This window comes from Columba livia, chromosome 2 (genome assembly GCF_036013475.1).
Source record: "Columba livia isolate bColLiv1 breed racing homer chromosome 2, bColLiv1.pat.W.v2, whole genome shotgun sequence".
In the NCBI taxonomy this organism is placed as follows: domain Eukaryota; kingdom Metazoa; phylum Chordata; class Aves; order Columbiformes; family Columbidae; genus Columba; species Columba livia.
In genome coordinates, this window is record NC_088603.1 from 23,270,442 (window position 1) to 23,287,937 (window position 17,496).

At 39.6% G+C, this 17,496-nt stretch overlaps 1 protein-coding gene across 2 annotated transcripts in view; it reads left to right on the top strand.

The window, feature by feature from the left end:
- The window catches only part of NMT2 (N-myristoyltransferase 2), a 31,997-nt gene extending 15,103 nt beyond the window's left edge, over positions 1 to 16,894 (top strand). For both annotated transcript variants that reach the window (XM_065050963.1, XM_065050964.1), the window contains 9 exons: positions 2,032 to 2,150; positions 2,249 to 2,340; positions 2,447 to 2,563; positions 3,629 to 3,799; positions 4,967 to 5,075; positions 8,535 to 8,705; positions 10,910 to 11,077; positions 15,094 to 15,231; positions 15,438 to 16,894. In XM_065050963.1, the coding sequence (XP_064907035.1) occupies positions 2,032 to 2,150; positions 2,249 to 2,340; positions 2,447 to 2,563; positions 3,629 to 3,799; positions 4,967 to 5,075; positions 8,535 to 8,705; positions 10,910 to 11,077; positions 15,094 to 15,231; positions 15,438 to 15,458 (1,106 nt within the window). In that variant the 3' untranslated portion in view covers positions 15,459 to 16,894. The remainder of the gene's footprint in view (positions 1 to 2,031; positions 2,151 to 2,248; positions 2,341 to 2,446; positions 2,564 to 3,628; positions 3,800 to 4,966; positions 5,076 to 8,534; positions 8,706 to 10,909; positions 11,078 to 15,093; positions 15,232 to 15,437) is intronic.
- The last annotated feature ends 602 nt before the right edge of the window (positions 16,895 to 17,496 follow it).

Sequence of the window (17,496 nt, forward strand, 5' to 3'; positions counted from 1 at the left end):
CTTGCAGTTTTAACTGCAGTTAGCAATCGAAACCACAGTGGCTGCTTGCTCACTGCCCCCCACCCCCAAGTAGGGGAGAGAATCAAAGGGGAAGGGAGAAACTCATGGGCTGAGATACAAACAGTTTAATAAGACAACAAAATAATAATAATAATATACTACTAATAATAATATAAAATAAAATAAATGATACAGCCAGTCCCAGAGAGGAGAGTGCTCTGGCCCCATGCAGCTGATCCCAGCAAGAGAGCAAAGGAGCAAAAGACTGAAATGCCCAAAGGCCAAGTTTGGGCAAGCAAAACAGCAAAAGACTGAATGAACAGAACTCCCAAACAGAACTGAACCAGAACAGAACAGAACTCCTCAGCCAGAAAAGCCAGCTCCAGTTTTACACAGAGCGTGGTGCTAATGGTAGGGAGTATTTCATTGATCAAACTGGATGTCAGTCAGTCTAGGTACTGTCCCGCTTGCTCTCCCTCCCAGCTGCTCTGCCTTGTACCTGCAGCTGGAGAGTTGAGAAAAGACCTTAGTTTCCTTGACAACAGCTAAGATATCGGTATGTTCTTACATTCTCTTCATACCAATTAAAAAACACAGCTACCCACTGAAAGGAAAACATTAACTCCATCTGAGAGAAAAATAATGTTATCTTGTTATTCTTATGCTAAATGCAAAACAAAGACTGTGCTAGCTACAAAAAAAAAGGAAAGTTTCTTACTGCACAAATAAAATTAACTCAATTTCAGTCCAACCAGCACAGCCTAGCCAAAATAAGTTGATGTGTAAATCAAAAAATACTCTGGCCATAACCAAGGTGTTTCAGAGCTAGTTCAGTTGTCTGTGCAGCCATTCCAGGAGTTCAGTTCAGGTTAATCAATATATCTTACAGCACTTCTATAGAGAGGAGAGTCTGTCACTTGCCAGCCTAAAATAACCAGTACATTGGCTCTAAAAATGATTTGTGTTGTTCAGTAGAAATATATGTTGTTCAATTTGGCCAGCAAGAGGTTTTGTTCTACATTGTTTATGAATTGCTTCTTGATCCTGTTGATATTTTTTTTTTTTTACTAAGCTTTTCCTTTATCTGCTGAGTGAACATATTTGGAAGTCTTCACTCTTTGATATGCTGGATATTTTTAGATGGAAAAAAATAGTCTGTTGATTCAAGAAATAGCTGTAGGGATCTTTGCATTAAATTAACTTCAGAATCCTTCTGCCTTCTAGTTATGATTGTTAGCAATAGATCCTGTAGTTAGGCCAAGTGAGCCATGTAGCTGCAGTAACATTTAGGCTGTTGATAGTTTCTAGAGTTTGTGTAAAGATGCTGGTAATGATGATCTTCCAGACTGGACAGCAGGCCATAACTATTTGTCAGGATTGTGTGTCATTTGGGAAAAGTTTATACTACAAATGGACATTTGGCAGGTGCTGCTTCATAGAAGAGGAACAACTTCTGTTTATAGCTCTATACTGAGGGACCAGAGCTGTCAAGCCAGGGAAGAGATGAAAGCATGCTTTCATGTAGGATTTTTAGAACCAAGTTTCACATTTCACCAGCATCCCTTAAATGCCCTGGCTTTGCAGTGCCACTGCTTCTGAGTAATCCTGGTGAGTTCAGGTCTGTGCAAGTCGGTGGTAGGATCCGAGCCATAGCTTGTTAGCTGTCAGTACAACATGTTTCTCAGGATGAGGCCATGGTCTCGTGGCTGGCTAGATGCTATGCATGTGCTGATAAACTGCTGTCCTGTGTTACAAAACATTTTCTATCAATTGAGGTAGAGTAATTTTGTGCATATCTATAGATATTCTGATGAGGTGGTCATTAGTCTGAATGCCATCTGTGAGAATGAGAAGTAATATGAACTAATAATACTGATTTTTTTTCACCATTTTTAAAAGCGTCGTGTTCCTGTGACATAATGATGAGAAAATAGATGATGTGAGTTAAATGCAGTTTCGAGAACTACCAGGAAAGCTAGCAATGTAACTGTTCTTTTTTATTGTTGTTCTTTTTCTTTCCTTCTTCAAAAGATGAAGTTATAACTTCACATGGTGCAATTGAACCAGATAAGGACAATGTCCGCCTAGAGCCATATTCTTTGCCACAGGGTTTTATGTGGGACACGTTGGATCTTAGCAATGCTGAAGTTGTAAGTAAAACAATTTTTCAATGTACCTAAAATCACTGAAGTTAATTCTGATTGATGTGCGTTGATAAATCTTTGGATTATTTTGTGTGTGTTTTCAGCTGAAGGAATTATACACATTGTTAAATGAGAATTACGTAGAAGATGATGATAATATGTTTAGGTTTGACTATTCACCTGAATTCCTTCTGTGGTGAGTAGCAAGTTCCACATTCTGCTCTGGCTGGAGTGCGAAGAAAGGTGTTTTTGTTACATCTTCTTAGGCAGTAATGTGTAATTATTTCTGTCATCAATTCTAGGGCGCTACGTCCTCCAGGCTGGTTACCCCAGTGGCACTGTGGGGTTAGAGTGTCTTCAAACAAAAAACTGGTAGGATTCATAAGTGCCATCCCTGCAAATATTCGTATTTATGACAGGTAAAATGCATCATTACTTTTGCATTTGTAAAAGAATAACACCATTAAACAAATCTTAAACCGGTATCCATTGCCATAGGGAATTTAAAAAGAGAGGAGGCTCACTGATCACAAAGACAAGAATCCTTTGTATCACAGTATCACAGTATGTTTGGGATTGGAAGGGACCTCAAAAGATCATCTAGTCCAATCCCCCTGCTGGAGCAGGAACACCTAGGTGAGGTCGCACAGGAACATGTCCAGGCGGGTTTTGAATGTCTCCAGAGAAGGAGACGCCACAACCTCCCTGGGCAGCCTGTTCCAGTGCTCTGTCACCCTCACTGAGAAGAAGTTTTTTCTCAAATTTAAGCGGAACCTCTTGTGTTCCAGCTTGATCCCATTACCCCTTGTCCTATCATTGTTTGCCACCGAGAAGAGCCTGGCTCCATCCTCATGGCACTCACCCTTTATATATTTATAAACATTAATGAGGTCCCCCCTTAGTCTCCTCTTCTCCAAACTAAAGAGACCCTTCTCCAAACTAAAGAGACTCTGTATGTAGCAGAGACTTTTTTGCTTCCTCCTTTACCCCCCTACCATTGCAAAAGTTTATGAGTTCCTTACAGTGAGACCAGTAATACGTATTTAAGCATTTTTCTGATTGATGGATGATACAGAAAATGACATGGACTTTTCTGACCCTGGTGAGAATTATTTAAAGGACAGTCAGTCAGCTGGACTTCCTTGGCTGGGTCTTCCTACATTGGCAGTTGTAAAGTATTACAACACCATGTAGCATGTGCTTGGATGCCATTCTGCTTTTTATAGTAGGGTAATTGTTTAAGTCTTGATAGAGCTCTGAAAAAGGAGTGTTGCGAACACCTTAGACACAGCTTGCAAATTGTACAACATGCCATTGCAGTTGCAGTATCATAGATTAGTATTTGTTGCAGATCTACTTTGTCACAAGCCAGTTTATTGTTACCTTAGTTTTTTCTGTCACAACATGGAAGACTATAATTGTGCAAATGAAAATATGTAATGTGCAACTCTCTTTAACTTTTCCACTGTTTAATGTCCTTTTAGTGTGAAGAAAATGGTAGAAATCAATTTTCTGTGTGTCCATAAGAAACTGAGATCTAAACGAGTGGCACCTGTACTGATTCGGGAAATAACCAGAAGAGTAAACCTGGAAGGAATTTTTCAGGCGGTTTACACTGCTGGAGTGGTACTCCCCAAACCTGTGGCCACTTGCAGGTAACCTAGGTGATGTTTATAATAATATCATTTACTGTGGGAGTCATTTTAAATAACATTTTATGTAATTGGCTAGAAACAATAAAAGCAGAAAATGCAAAGAAAGGAAATGATGTGGCCTTAACTAATTGAAAGGCCTGAGTGTTTGTCGGGGGGGGGGGGGTGTTCTTCCCACCTTCTCTTCCCCCCCCCCCCCCCCCCTTTTTTTCTTTTTTTTTTTCTCTTTCTTTCCCTTTCCTCCCAATGCCTTGGATAAAACAGCTTCCCAGACTAAAATCTAATTTTTGGTTTGTTTATCGTACCTCAAATAGACTAATAGAGGTTTCTCTCAACCTTCTGGTGGAAGCCATGCTAGCATTGACAACACTGTATACCTGTGGGTTTTAACTGGTCTGTTTCCCTCCCGGGACACTTCCTGTTGACTTGCTTGCTTGCCAAAGGCAGCAGAGCATTTTTGGGAATTGTACAATTTGCTTTTTTGAAATACTTTCATCTTTCCTGGAGAAAGGAGGACTTCACCAGCATTTGATAAAGATCGGAAAACTATCACGTAAGAAGAGTTGTATGTAATCGAGTACTATCTTGTTTCCTTGGAACTGATTTTATTTCTACTGGGAAAAGTTCAGTTTCAGCAGTATTAGTTCAGGTGTCTATCCTTCTGGAGGACAGGGTAATATTTTATTTGAAATTGTGTTTGTACCTATCAACACCAAAGATCCTGTGTGTCTCTGAAAGGAAGGATGGAAAAAACCCACATCCTGTGTCAGGGTAACCAGGGATGTTCTGTTGCACAATGATCTCCTCGGAAGAGGAGATCTCCTTCAACAATCTACTTAGACATGAGCAGAGGGTCCTGTCTGTACAAGAAAATAAATGTTACCATGTAAGTATGGTGAGATTGTCCAGGGTATGGCAAGTACTAAATTGTTTAGCCCTGTGATTACTCGTTTTGTCATAAAAAGCCTTTGCTTAGATTCAACATATGGTGGTAGCAGACCTGTTCAAAAGCTATTACTTGAATATAGCTTTATCTTTTGTTGCTCAAGCCTTTCACAGACACAGTACAAGCTTGCTTCGGAACAAATCTGGAGAGGAGAAGGAACAATGCAAGAAAATAGGGAAATGGATGCAAGTAAAGCTGACGCTTATTGTTAATTCTGTTTCCAGGTATTGGCATCGATCACTGAATCCCAGAAAATTGGTGGAGGTGAAATTTTCACATTTGAGTAGAAACATGACTCTACAAAGAACAATGAAGCTCTACCGACTTCCTGATGTAAGCAGCATGATTTCTAGAGAATCCCCACCGTTGTTACGAGGCCCAAAATAACCTTCCATCTGTCTCGGACAGCACAGGCTTTTGTATGGAAAGGCAGTGCATGCAGGACATTAAAGAAAATCTCTGGCTGATGAAAAAGACCTTAAGGGCTATTATAAACAGAAGAGACTATTGCTGGAAATGTAGATCTGTATATGGAGAAAATAGAAATGTTGATCTAAAAGCCCTAAACAAACAAAAAGAAACCTTGACTGCATAAACATGTGGGATTGAGTTGAAGATGCATAAGACTATTCTCGGTATGATTAATCTGATAAAAGATGACTGGAACAGGAAATTAACATTTCATGTCTTAAAATTCTTAGAGAAGTCCATCAGAAAGTTGTCTGAGCACAGTGAGACTGTTGATTCCTCTCTAATTCACAGCTTTTTTCTGTTCTGTCAGAGAATGTTGTTCTGCAAGGAGCAGGCTCAGCAAAAGCCACCTCTGTGTTGTGTACTGTTTATTTGCATGGTCTGGCAAAAAAAAAGTGTTCTGGCATATCTAGGTTAGTTAAAAATATTTTTTCTCATGTTTGCACCTAATAGTTAGGCTGGCAAAAAGCCCTAGGATGCATTTCCATGACAGGGCAAGTCACTGTAAGTAGCCTGAGATGTACTATTAAAAGATATCATTGCTTGTAAAAGCTCCCTTTCTATTTAGATGGACTGCAGAATATCCTTTACCTGTACCATATTGCTAAACCCTTTTCTATTCAAACAAAGCCTCCCTTTTAGTTAGGAAAAAAACCCCACTTTTTTCCTCACTCATAGCACTTTGTAATGATTCATCTGACTTTGGAGAATTGTGTCTGTTGGTTATATTTAGCTTGATGCTGCAGGGTCTGTTCCTGCTTAGATATTTGAGTAATACGCTATGCGTTCCTCAGTACAGAGCACGGGCCGCCGTCAGTGGGACCGTGTTCCTGGGCTGCCCGCGCGCTGCCCCTGCCTGCACGTGCAGGTTCTCCTTTGCGGGCAGGGCAGCGTTTTCAGAGCTTAGGCATTAATAACCAAATAAATTAGGTTTTAATCTTGGAGAGCTAAATATAGCTCTCATCAAATCTTGAAGTCATTTTTTAATAGTCTAAAAAAGTGCAGTAGACAATTTCAAATATAGGTTTTGGTGGCAACTCTGGTACTTTTTCTCATGGAAACAATACAGTAAAATAATAGTTTAAACAGTAAGGATCTTGCAGTATAAAAAGCGTAACTACAGAGAATCATTACAAACAACAGTAGTTGTACTGCGATCATCTTGCTTTATCATAAACCCCAGATTTCAACAGAAAAATAACTTATGGAAAACAAAGCACACATCGTATCTCATTCATAAAATATAGCAAAGGCAAACATGCCATACAGAGACGTGCAAATAGAAAACAGGTGCTTTGAAAATAGCTTTCGGAACTAAGTGATATAGGAGTCCATATGCCTCAGGTGTTCATTTATTTTTAGATTGGACTTGGTAACATCTCCCTCGGAAAATAAAGGTTTAGTCTTTGTGCTAATGTTTTCTCTTTAGATCTTGTGCTTTGCTTCTTTTTTTGAGGTTTTTTTTCCTAAGGAAGGATTTAGGTGCTGTTGAGGATCATTACCCTCAGCTTCAGGCTGTTATCGTGAACTTTACTGCCACACAAATGGGTTCCTTCCAGCCGCTCTGTCCTGTCCCACAGCACCAAACACTGTTTCTTGCATTCTAACCTCTTTTCTTAGAGTCCTTGGCATATCATTGCCATTGGCAGCTCATCTTCCTTTCAGAGGAATTAATCATTCCTGATCACTTGAACAGTCCTCACACATCCTCACTGAAGACTGTGTGCATACACCTATAGATAGAAAAAATAAGGTTTTTTTCTAATTGTTCAATCTCTTGAGCAAGGAGCTTTCTGAAAGAGGTAAATTTGGCTGTGTTTAGAATAAGGACAGAGCTCGTTTATCTCTGTATGTCTTTTCCCGACTGAGATCCTGAGCCAGGATACTCACATGGATTTGTGCCCAGTGCAGCTTGATGTGTGTGGTAGAGAAACAAATTTTAGCTCAGTTCTGTATACTTTCCCTCACTTTCTGGGGCTGCAAATAATAATTTACTGGTGGCCATTCTGAGCATTGCTGGGGCATAAAACTGCTTTTCCTCCCATTCTGCTCCAGTGTACGCCTGTAGAAGAGGGATGAAGGCTCAAAGGGAGCTGAAATTCACCTTTTATATTGTAGTTCATAAGGAGGTTATGAATGAAATACAGCATCGTGTTGACAAGTCAGGTGAATACCCTTATGGATTCACAGCATTTAAAAATCTAGACTATGTGTTATTGTGGAGGCAAACCACAATCCTAAGCTGCTCACAAAAGCAGGAAGACTAAAATGAAACACACGGGCCAGAGCTGTGGCAAAACGTGCCTTGGTTTTTGATCTGGCTGCATAGTATGTGAATAAAAACCTCCCCCAGGTATTTATTCCTTTTGAGCAGAGCATAATCAGCTACACTAATTTCAGGCTTCCAGTAATCAAGTCTTTACCTGGCTGCTCCTGCAATTGACTTTGCGATGATTAATGTGGTACATGCCCAAGTGTGTAGCTCAGGCAGAGGATGCAGGATAAATGAGCTCTGAAGAGAACAAGCCTTATCCTCCCTAAAAGGAAATATTCAGGAAAGCTAACAAAAGCTGGGGAGAAATCTTTAATCATCTTTGCTTGTTTAATCATTAATTGCGTAGTACTGGAGAGCATTTTTTTTCCTCTTCTGGTGTTTAAAGTCAAATAAATAACTTTGTTAAAATACTGTAGCTTTTTAATTTCAGGAAGCTGTAAGTTACGAGAACCCTTCTTGTTAACAGAACAGCAGTGGTGCCTGTTTAGAAAGTTCGTTTAGAAAGGGAGTTTGCAAGTGTTAAGAATGGGTGGATTTTTTCTTTTTGTAAAATAATTTATAATTAAACTTTATCAGCTGATTTTGGTTTTTAGCTTGACTCTGACTTTCATGAGTTTGAATCACAAGTGTTCTTGTCTTCAGATTAACTTGTGGTATGCAAGTTGCTTTATGTTTTGTTTCAGTGTCTGGGCCCCAGGTAGTTTAGAAGGAAATAGGAAATTAAAACTGACCTAAAAAAAAAAAAGCCAAAATATGTGGAGTCTGGGCTGTTGGCAATAGTATCTCTTTCTCTGGAGAAATTAAGTTGTTTCAGTAATGAAATATAAAGATTAAAGTGCCCCAGACTGTCTCAATAATTAGAATAGAGGGAATTCTGATTGAAAGCCATTTGTAAAATAGCATAATGAATTAGGTGGCTGGGGTAAAGTAGGCTAATAATGAATGCATTATAGCAAGTGGAGTGACTCTGCAACCTACTTTCAGCCTTTGCTGTGTATGCACTTTTCCTTTCAGCATCTTAACATTCATTTTTCTTTTGTTACAAGGCCACAAAGACTTCGGGTTTGAGACCAATGGAACAAAAAGATACTAAAGCAGTACAAGAATTAATCAATACTTACTTGAAACAGTTTAATCTTGCTCCAGTGATGGATGAAGAGGAGGTCGCCCACTGGTTCCTGCCTCGGGATCATATTATTGACACTTTTGTAGTAGAGGTAAAACACACTCTAACTACTTCTATGAATGTATATGTGGATGCCACTTACAAAAGTTAATATCAGCATCAAGTTTTTGAAATGTGGACAGTATGAGAAAGTTATGCTATAGGTAGAATTTGATATCATGATTCCAAGCTTTGTTCTTTGTATTGCATTCTGTAAAGGAGAGAATGTTTGGTTATGATAACCTGCAGTGCTCTTGTAACGAGTTATTTTAAAGAAGAATTTTGAAATCTCAAAATATCACCATCTTGGAAATATTACAGCAAAGGACCTTACGTATTTAAAAACAACCCTTCCACCTGTATTTTTCCATTTTTTTTTTTTTTTCCATAGATATATGACATCATAATAAGCAGTGGTCTTCAAATTTCCTTCTCCAGTAAAAAAGGAAAAATGATACAAGACCGAGATAAAGATTTGGTCTGAATTCAGTATCATTCTCAGGTGTCTAACTGCCATACACCAGTTCATAATCATTTATTTTTAAAACCAATTTTAGGGGCAACTGCTGGAGGAATTATGTTTTTGAAAATGATGGGCACTAACATCCTTAAACCTACCAGCTTCTCCCAGAAGCTACAGGTTGTGAAGCTCAGTGTTCCCTCACTGCAGCCTGAATTTGTGCAGGAGTCTCAGCTGAATGTAGAAACTTACTGGTGCTGGAGATAAGAGCTCCTGCTCATGGGTTGTCATTGTCCAGGTTACTTTGCAGGGGGTCTGGTGCTCATTGGACTCTTCCACGGTCTAATTTAATTTATTCGTCGTCCTTCTTTCTCCACCTCCTCTTCTCTCCCCACCCCCTCCTTGAGTTGGTTTTTGGCTTTGTTGTTAAGTTGAAGCCTCCGGAAGAGTCCACAAGCACCAGGAGCATTGTGAGGGACAGGACAATTTCATTTTGACAGTGCCATTTCAACTGAGCAGTGCAGTCTTCACTTGCTTGCTTTACACTGTCTCTTGAACTAGTTTTTCACTATACAAAATGTAGATTTGTTAGTGCTTTAAATATTTTTAAGACCTTCATGACCTAGAGAAGGTAGTGTCAGATTTAAGTCATCTTTGAATGTGCAGAGCTAAAACCTTAAAATACTCTGTATAGTTCCTGAATTAATATTTTCATTGTCCTTACTGAATTCAGTGAGTGACTTAATAACTTTTCTGTTACTTGTTAGTTTATCTCTACTAGAGAATCTGTACCTGCTCTAAGACAATAGCTTTTTTGCCTGTGATGGGTTCAACTCTTTTACTTTTTACTGTATAAGTACTATCAATGTAAGGATCCACAGGAGGTCCTTCATTGAGCTCAGAATAGTGGGTATGCATCATTCAAGAATAAAGCAAACAAGCAAACCCAGCCATTTGTGTGTCTCCTTTGCCTTATCTTCTCAGAGATACCAGGAGACCCCATTGCAATAGGAGCAGTGAAAGTCTGGGTGGTTCTTTTTTTGTTGTTGTTCTCAACATGTCAGTCATAACCCATTTATTAATTATTTCCCATTTTCCACTAATCTACACTCTTGAAGATGGTTGAACTTCATGAGGTTTGTGAAACATTAAGAAAGTTTATGTAGGATACTTCTAGATTTCTGTTTAAGTACCTTTTTGATAACTACTGGTCTTATTAGAATTTCAATGTGATTTAGCACTGTTGTCTAGCCAATGGATTGTGCTTATTGATTAATAATCACTAGAGATGCTTTAAATATGTTTTGTATACAAGCACAGTATATTTTTTTTCTGCTTTTAGAAAGCTGAGAAAATTATTACTCAGTGTGAATGTCAGTTTAAAAAAATCTCTAAAAAATAAGTTTAGTTGGTAAAAAAAAATAATCCATACTTATTTTGAAAGTGTGCTTTGTTAGCTTTATTCATAGCAGGCTGAGCTTGGGAAACAACCCAAAATGCTTTGGCAATTTGTTGTCAAAATGTTATTGGCGTAATAGACTAGAAAAACCTAAATGTTTGTTACCTTTTCTGAAGTGACCATTTCAAGCTTCAGTCTCGCTTTGATGTAGAGATACGTCCTTGGCAAGACTTCAGTTCCTTCAAATCTTAGCCAAGATTACCTATTATACCATAATAGTTACAGTGTGCAAAACTGTGCCACATTTATTACATACTGTTTGTAGAACTCAGGTGTTAGCCTAAGCAATAACTGAGTGGTGACTTCTTACTGTTTTTTGTTTGTTTGTTTTTGGTAGGGCTCAAATGGTATTTTAACAGACTTCCTGAGTTTCTACACATTACCTTCAACAGTGATGCACCATCCTGTTCATAAAAGCCTCAAAGCTGCCTATTCCTTTTACAATATTCATACAGAGACCCCCCTCTTGGACTTAATGAATGATGCACTCATTATAGCTAAATTGGTAAGTTGTGGTTTTTTTCTGCTTCTTTCACAAAAGTTCTTAGGAGTGGTGGTGAGGTAAGAACTGGCAGCAATTTATCCATGCCATTGCATTCTGGTTTATGTTACTGTCTACAGCACAGAGTGCAGCTGAGGCATATGCAATATATATTTTTAAATATAAAACACTGTGCTTGTTTTTCCTTTTTACTTTGAGTGATGCTAGAGAATGACAAGTGCATGAAGATCAAGTGTTTGCAGTAGCTTGAGCTGTGTAAACATCCAAGAGCACGTTGATGACCGTAATCACTAACTACCAGAAGGATGGAAAGTATCACTAAAATAGTTTCCCTTGGAAATTAGTTAATAAGTTCTATTAAATACATTATTTTGCTTGTTTAAACTATTTTTTATTTCTAGAAAATGGAAAAGTTTATTTATGCCAGTTTTATGATTTCACGTTGTTACTAATTGCTGCCTGTAAAACTCTGTAGAGGATGTAATTTTGTAGCTTTTAAGCACATCTTCATGTGTGGAATTACACTGATACATGATTTAGCTGAATGGAAGAGATTATAAATGCAGTTTCTAAACATAAGAATTGTAAGGGTTTAGTGCTGTCTGATGAAAAACTAACACTCAGCCCTTAATCATCAGAGTTTCATGAGAGTGCAGTTGCAAACACCGATGGCAGCGTAGCCTGTGGTTACTGAGCTGTGCAGGTGATGCACATCCCAGCACTCTGAATGAATTCTCAGAGACCTGCTTAACCGTGGCAATTCACGGCACTGCACAGGCTTCATCCAGTCCGTGGTATTGATCCTGGCACGCATTCCCAGCACGCTGCTGAGCACAGCCGTGTTTTCCGCTCCTTGTGCGTGAAGCTTGCCGCTCCAGCTGAAGCGCTGCTGCTGCGCTGTTGCGCTGTGGCACCGCCAGATGAGTGCTCGGTGCGAGCCCACGCGAGCCGTGCTCCAGCCAAGCGTGCTCAGAGCCGCAGGTGGCACAGGGAGCTCCGTGTTGGTCCTGTACGAAGGCAGCGATGGTTGGCAGAGGCTGTATCAGTTCAGACCTCAGGCTGCAGGAAAGCAGCCATGTAGTCTTCAGCTTGTCTGTCGCAGCCATGTTCATGCAGCGCTGCAGCTGAGCGGTGTCTGTGATCTGAGGCCTGTTGAGCTATAAGCAGTATTGAGTTTAACTGTTTGGCAAGGAAAGTTCCTGCATAGTCATGGGGAATACAGAACCCCATTATTCAGGCTCCAGAATAATACCAAAGGGACAGAGACAGACTTTGAAAGGTGTTAAGACACAGGAAGGTGGCTAGTGTAATTTTCAGAAGTGGCTAGAAATACTAGTACTAGTTATTCTAAAAAGTCTGAAAAAGTTGGTCTCCGTTCGAAGTGTGGCATAGGGAGCTGAGCGGCTGGCCATGCACTAGGCCATGGATGGAACGCGTAAAGAAGCACTGATGTGGTACAGCTGCAGGGCTTTGCACCTTCCCCTGGCTAGACTCCTTTCTAAATGTGACATGAGATTCCTTTATTTTAAATGGATCGTCATATGGTTAGAATAATGGGGTTTAGACACTTTTGGAATTCCAAAGTACCTGCTGGGCCTGCCTGCATCATTAGATGCCTGATTACATTTGCAGGTCTGGCACTTCTACATGAGGAGAGGTGAGGCAAGGGAAATGAAAAATGCACTCCTCTTCACAGCTTTTTGTTTACAAATGCACTCAGTCTGGCTGGGATGGAGTTAACTTTCTTCCTAGCAGCCCATATGGTGCTGTGCTTTCTGTTTGTGACTAAAACAGCGCTGATAACACACCAGTGTTTTGGCTGCTGCTGAACGGTGCAGCACAGCCTCAGGGCTTTCGCTGTCACCCCCAGTGAGGAGGCTGGGGAGGGGACACAGCCAGGACAACTGACCCCAAATGCCCAGAGGGATATTCCACACCATATGATGTTGTGCTCCATAATAAAGGCTGGAGGAAAGGAGGGGTGGGGAGGCTCGTGGTTATGCCATTTCTCTTCCCAAATAACCATTGCGTGTGCTGAGACCCTGCTTCCCAGGAAGTGACTTGTCATCTGCCTGCTGATGGGAAATCGTGAATTAATTCCTCTTTTTGCTTTGCTTGTGCATGCAGCTTTTGCTTTCTCTCTTAAACTGTCATTACTTTGATTCACAAGTCATCTTACCCTCCTTCTGCTTTCTCCCCATCCTGTGAGAGGGGAGCAAATGAAAGGCTGGGTGCGTGTGTGGCTCTTGGCTGGGGACAACCCACCACAGTCCTTTCTTTACTTTTACTCCCAAAGAATGTATTTTGGAGGTACAAATTCAACCCAGCAAGTTGCATTCACGGTTTGCGTATCAGTTTAATGTTGATTTTTATCTTCATGTTACACTATATAAAATTAGCTTAGAACTAAATCTAGTAAAATCTTGGCAATTGTAAGAAAAAATGCCTGACCTCCAAAGGAAACCCCAAAATTTGGAGTTATGCACTTTGGTTCCATGTATTCTGCATGGAAAGAGTAGCATAATCCCCCTAAAACCCTGTGTGTTTTGTTGTTGAAGCTGACACTAGGTTTCTAGATGGGGAACAGGAGGGAGCTCACAAGTTCATTCCTGAGTCTGCTCTAATGTCCTGGCGCAGCTGTGGAGCAAGGATCTTGGAACAGGAACTTGTTCATACCTCTCAGAAGATATTAACCTGAACCTAATCTGCTGATGTTTAGATACTGAATTAAAACTACATGCATAGACTTCATCATTTATTTGGTGTGCTTAATTGCAGGGCTTCATTAGTGTGTCTATACCTACAGTGTGTCTGTATTCTCCCCCACTTCCCTTCCTGCCTTCTGAGATTTCTGTTATTACCTCTTACTAACTTGGAATATTTCATAATTTACTTCTTCAGATGCCAAGTGTCAAATCCTTGCCACTTTATTTGTCTTGTTTCTGCATGTTTCTCACAGCACATTTAACTTAGCATAGCCTCATCTGCACACAGATGTGTAAGGTAATGGGGAACCTTGCTAAACTCACTGTCCATGCTTTGATTTTCCATCAGTTTAGAACTATTTTAAAATGAGCTTAAAGTACTCTTCTTCTCCAACCCCTTTATTTCTTAATATGGAGTGCTTATTTAAAAGAAAAAAATACATCTAGTTTTTATACTGAGTAAAGAATGTTCTTTACCATCTTGTGCTTAAGTAACTGAGCATTATTGTTTTGTAACTTATCTTAGAGTATAGAAAGTCCTGCTGGCAAACTGCCTTTGTGCTGTAAAGACTCTGGGAACTTAGGTCAGACTCCCTTGCACTTAATTGCAAGTAAATTGATTTCTATATCTGGAACTCCAAGCAAATTCAGCTGTTCATACCTGATGATTGTCACTGTTATATTGTTTGTTGAGTTCTCAGTGAGTTAGGATTATGTTTATGTTGCTACATAAAACCCTGAGACTAATTTGGCTGTGTGGCGGTTCTGAGTGGTGAATTTGGGAGGCTGGTGGAAAGAGGAGACGTTAGAGGGTGCAAGAGTAGGGGAGGGAGAGTAACATGAAAGGCTGGAGTTCTAAAGGCAATGGCATTTCAGAAAAGGACCAAATCGTAAAAATACAATGTTTTTCATTAACAGAATGAGAAATGGCTGAAAACCACCGTAAGTTGTATTTATATGGTTTTAGCTGGAATAGGCCATGTGTGTCAAAACAATGTGTGTGACTAAAAAATGCATATATGTAAGGATAAAATAGGGGATAATGCTTTAGGGACTCATCAGGCATTTATCCCTGAATGTGGCTTTAAAATTCCTATCCTTTTGGAGTTAATCTTCAAGTAAATTTCTGCCTTATACTTCACTTTTTATTGGGAAAATTTGTGTGTGTACCTAATTAATTTATTCCCAAGTCTTTTTTTGCCATTTAATTAGCCTAGTCTCTTGGATATTGTTATGCCACTGTGTAAAGTATCATTTGTGCATCATTTGAAATTTTAAAAAGTAAAATTAAAAAAAATGTTTTGCTATTGCCAGAAAGGATTTGATGTGTTCAATGCACTAGACTTAATGGAAAACAAAACATTCCTGGAAAAACTCAAGTTTGGGATTGGAGATGGAAATTTGCAGTATTATTTGTACAACTGGAGATGTCCTGGCATGGAATCCGAAAAGGTAAGGGAGAATAACAGAATTCAGAAGCTTCTTTTTTTTAGCTATAATGGTGCATTAATCTACACTGGCCAAAATGAGCGAAAGTTTTAAAGTGACTTTTCTAATTGGTCATATTTAAGATCCATAACTGAGGTGCAGAAAACTAACGATGTTTAGATTTATTGCCATACTTGAACTAAACTACTGTATTTCTCTTTTTCCTTTAGGTTGGTCTTGTGTTACAATGAGGACACTTACGTTTCTAGAACTCTGAGGTCATTATTTGAGTTAATTTGATCTCCGTAACTCTTGGATTGGTATTTTCAAGAGGAACAAAAGCACAACACCAGTGATACTGAAATAGTCCATTAAACCTGAACAATGAAGACATCCATCTGTGACCAAATTTATGCATTTTCAGATAGATCAGAAGGTCCACGAAACTCTTTTATTGCCCATGAAAAGAATAAAAGCACATTCATTTAAGTTTCAAAGCTTAGCTTGCACCTTGATGAGAAGAAGGTATTTTTTCCACTCTGTAGAAAAAGACTGTTTTGTACAAACTGAACTTCAGTGGTGGATTAGGGTACAAAAATATTTGCTATTATGTGGATGAACTGCTGCATTTCTATTTATTAAGTGGTGGTGTATGTTTGTCAGTGTAACAGAATGAAGGATACAAACTTGGGTATCTTTGCTTATTTACTTAACATGGAGATCATCATTTGGGGGCAAGTAATGAAGTACGATACATTTGTAGCTCTATGAAAGTCCTGGATGTTTTTGTAACTGGAGCAGTATGACAATGTACTGGTTGAACTAGTGCATTTGTTTCTCCAAAAGCAACGCTGCCAAATCAATAAAAATACAGATTTGTACTTTGATCTTCAATAGATCAGTGGATTGATTTAACAGTATCGCACTGTTCAGTGCAGGTGTTAACTATGTTGCTGGATTGATAATACATTACTGTACTTAATTTACAGTTGTGGCACAAAACCTTAGTTTTTCCTCAGTAGAATAACATCAGCCTGTGTGTAAAACTAAGAATTTTAGTAGTGCTTTCAGGATATTTATAGTTTGAATGTTTTCAATGCTTCTGCAAAATTGCACATATTCCTTTGTCTACTATGATTTCCTATGAACTCTGTAATTCTAATGAAAAGTATCTTGTGTAAATACGTATTCATAAATTGTTCCTGGTAGTGTTTTTATCCTGACTTTGGAACAAGAAGTTTTGCTATAGATGTGGCTGGTGAGCAGAAGAGAAATGCTCTACCCTCAGTCCTTGCAAGTCTCTGTGCTGCGCTTCCTGAATTGCAGGAGGGCTCATCTTTGGTGGTGGGGGACCTGGTTTCATTCCCTCATGAATGCTCGGCAACCGGAGCGGCTTCTGAAGCACTTCACATGCAGCCCAGCATGGCGTCATCGCTAGGTAAGATGGCTCACAGATGCTGCAGTAACGTGAGCACCCAGAAAATCTGCGGTAAGAAACTGTTCTAGCTGAAAGTGCCAAATTGTGGTAGTGAAGCCTCTGTGCTGTGAGCATCTTTTGAATGTGACTTGAATATCTCATGAAATGCAAATGTCTACACTTTCCTTTTAAACATGCCTGTAATTCTGACAGCAGATTTCGCTGAAAGTTGATTTCTGTACTTGAAAACATCAATTTAGACAAAGATAATTTTGTCTCTTCTTCATAACTGCTAGCGCTACCCATCTCCTTACAGCGGTGGGGTTTTTCTTTACTCCTTCTCCTTTTCTAGTGTGTGAATGGTTTGTGGTTTGGTTGCTTTTTCTTGTTGAATTGTGGTCAGAGGATTCTGCCCTAGAGACAGTGATAAAGACTTTCCCTTATTGCATTATGGATCTGTGATTAAAGCATCTGACCCCCTTCAATCAAAGGAAGGGATTGAACTTGGCTTGTCTGACCCCTGGGTGTGCACCAGCTCAGCACCTCATGTATTTAAAGGGGCTTCAAAGGAGATCTTTCAGATGTCTAGTGATGCAGTTGGGCTTTACGACTTTGGCCACTCTGGTACCTGACTGCTAGTAGCAGCCGTAAGAGATGGTGCAGAGGGAGCTCTGACTCCCTGTGTGAGGCCTGAGCAGAAGTAAGCACCTGAAAACGTAATTGATGGTAGTGATATCTAAGGTAAGAACAAGGATTTAATCTCAGCTCCATTGAAGACTTAACTTCTTTACTCCTAAAAGGCAGGAAGGTGTCCCAGCTGGGTGTTCACATTGGAGCTCGCTGGGATGGGGAAGAGGCTCTGCTTCAGCTCT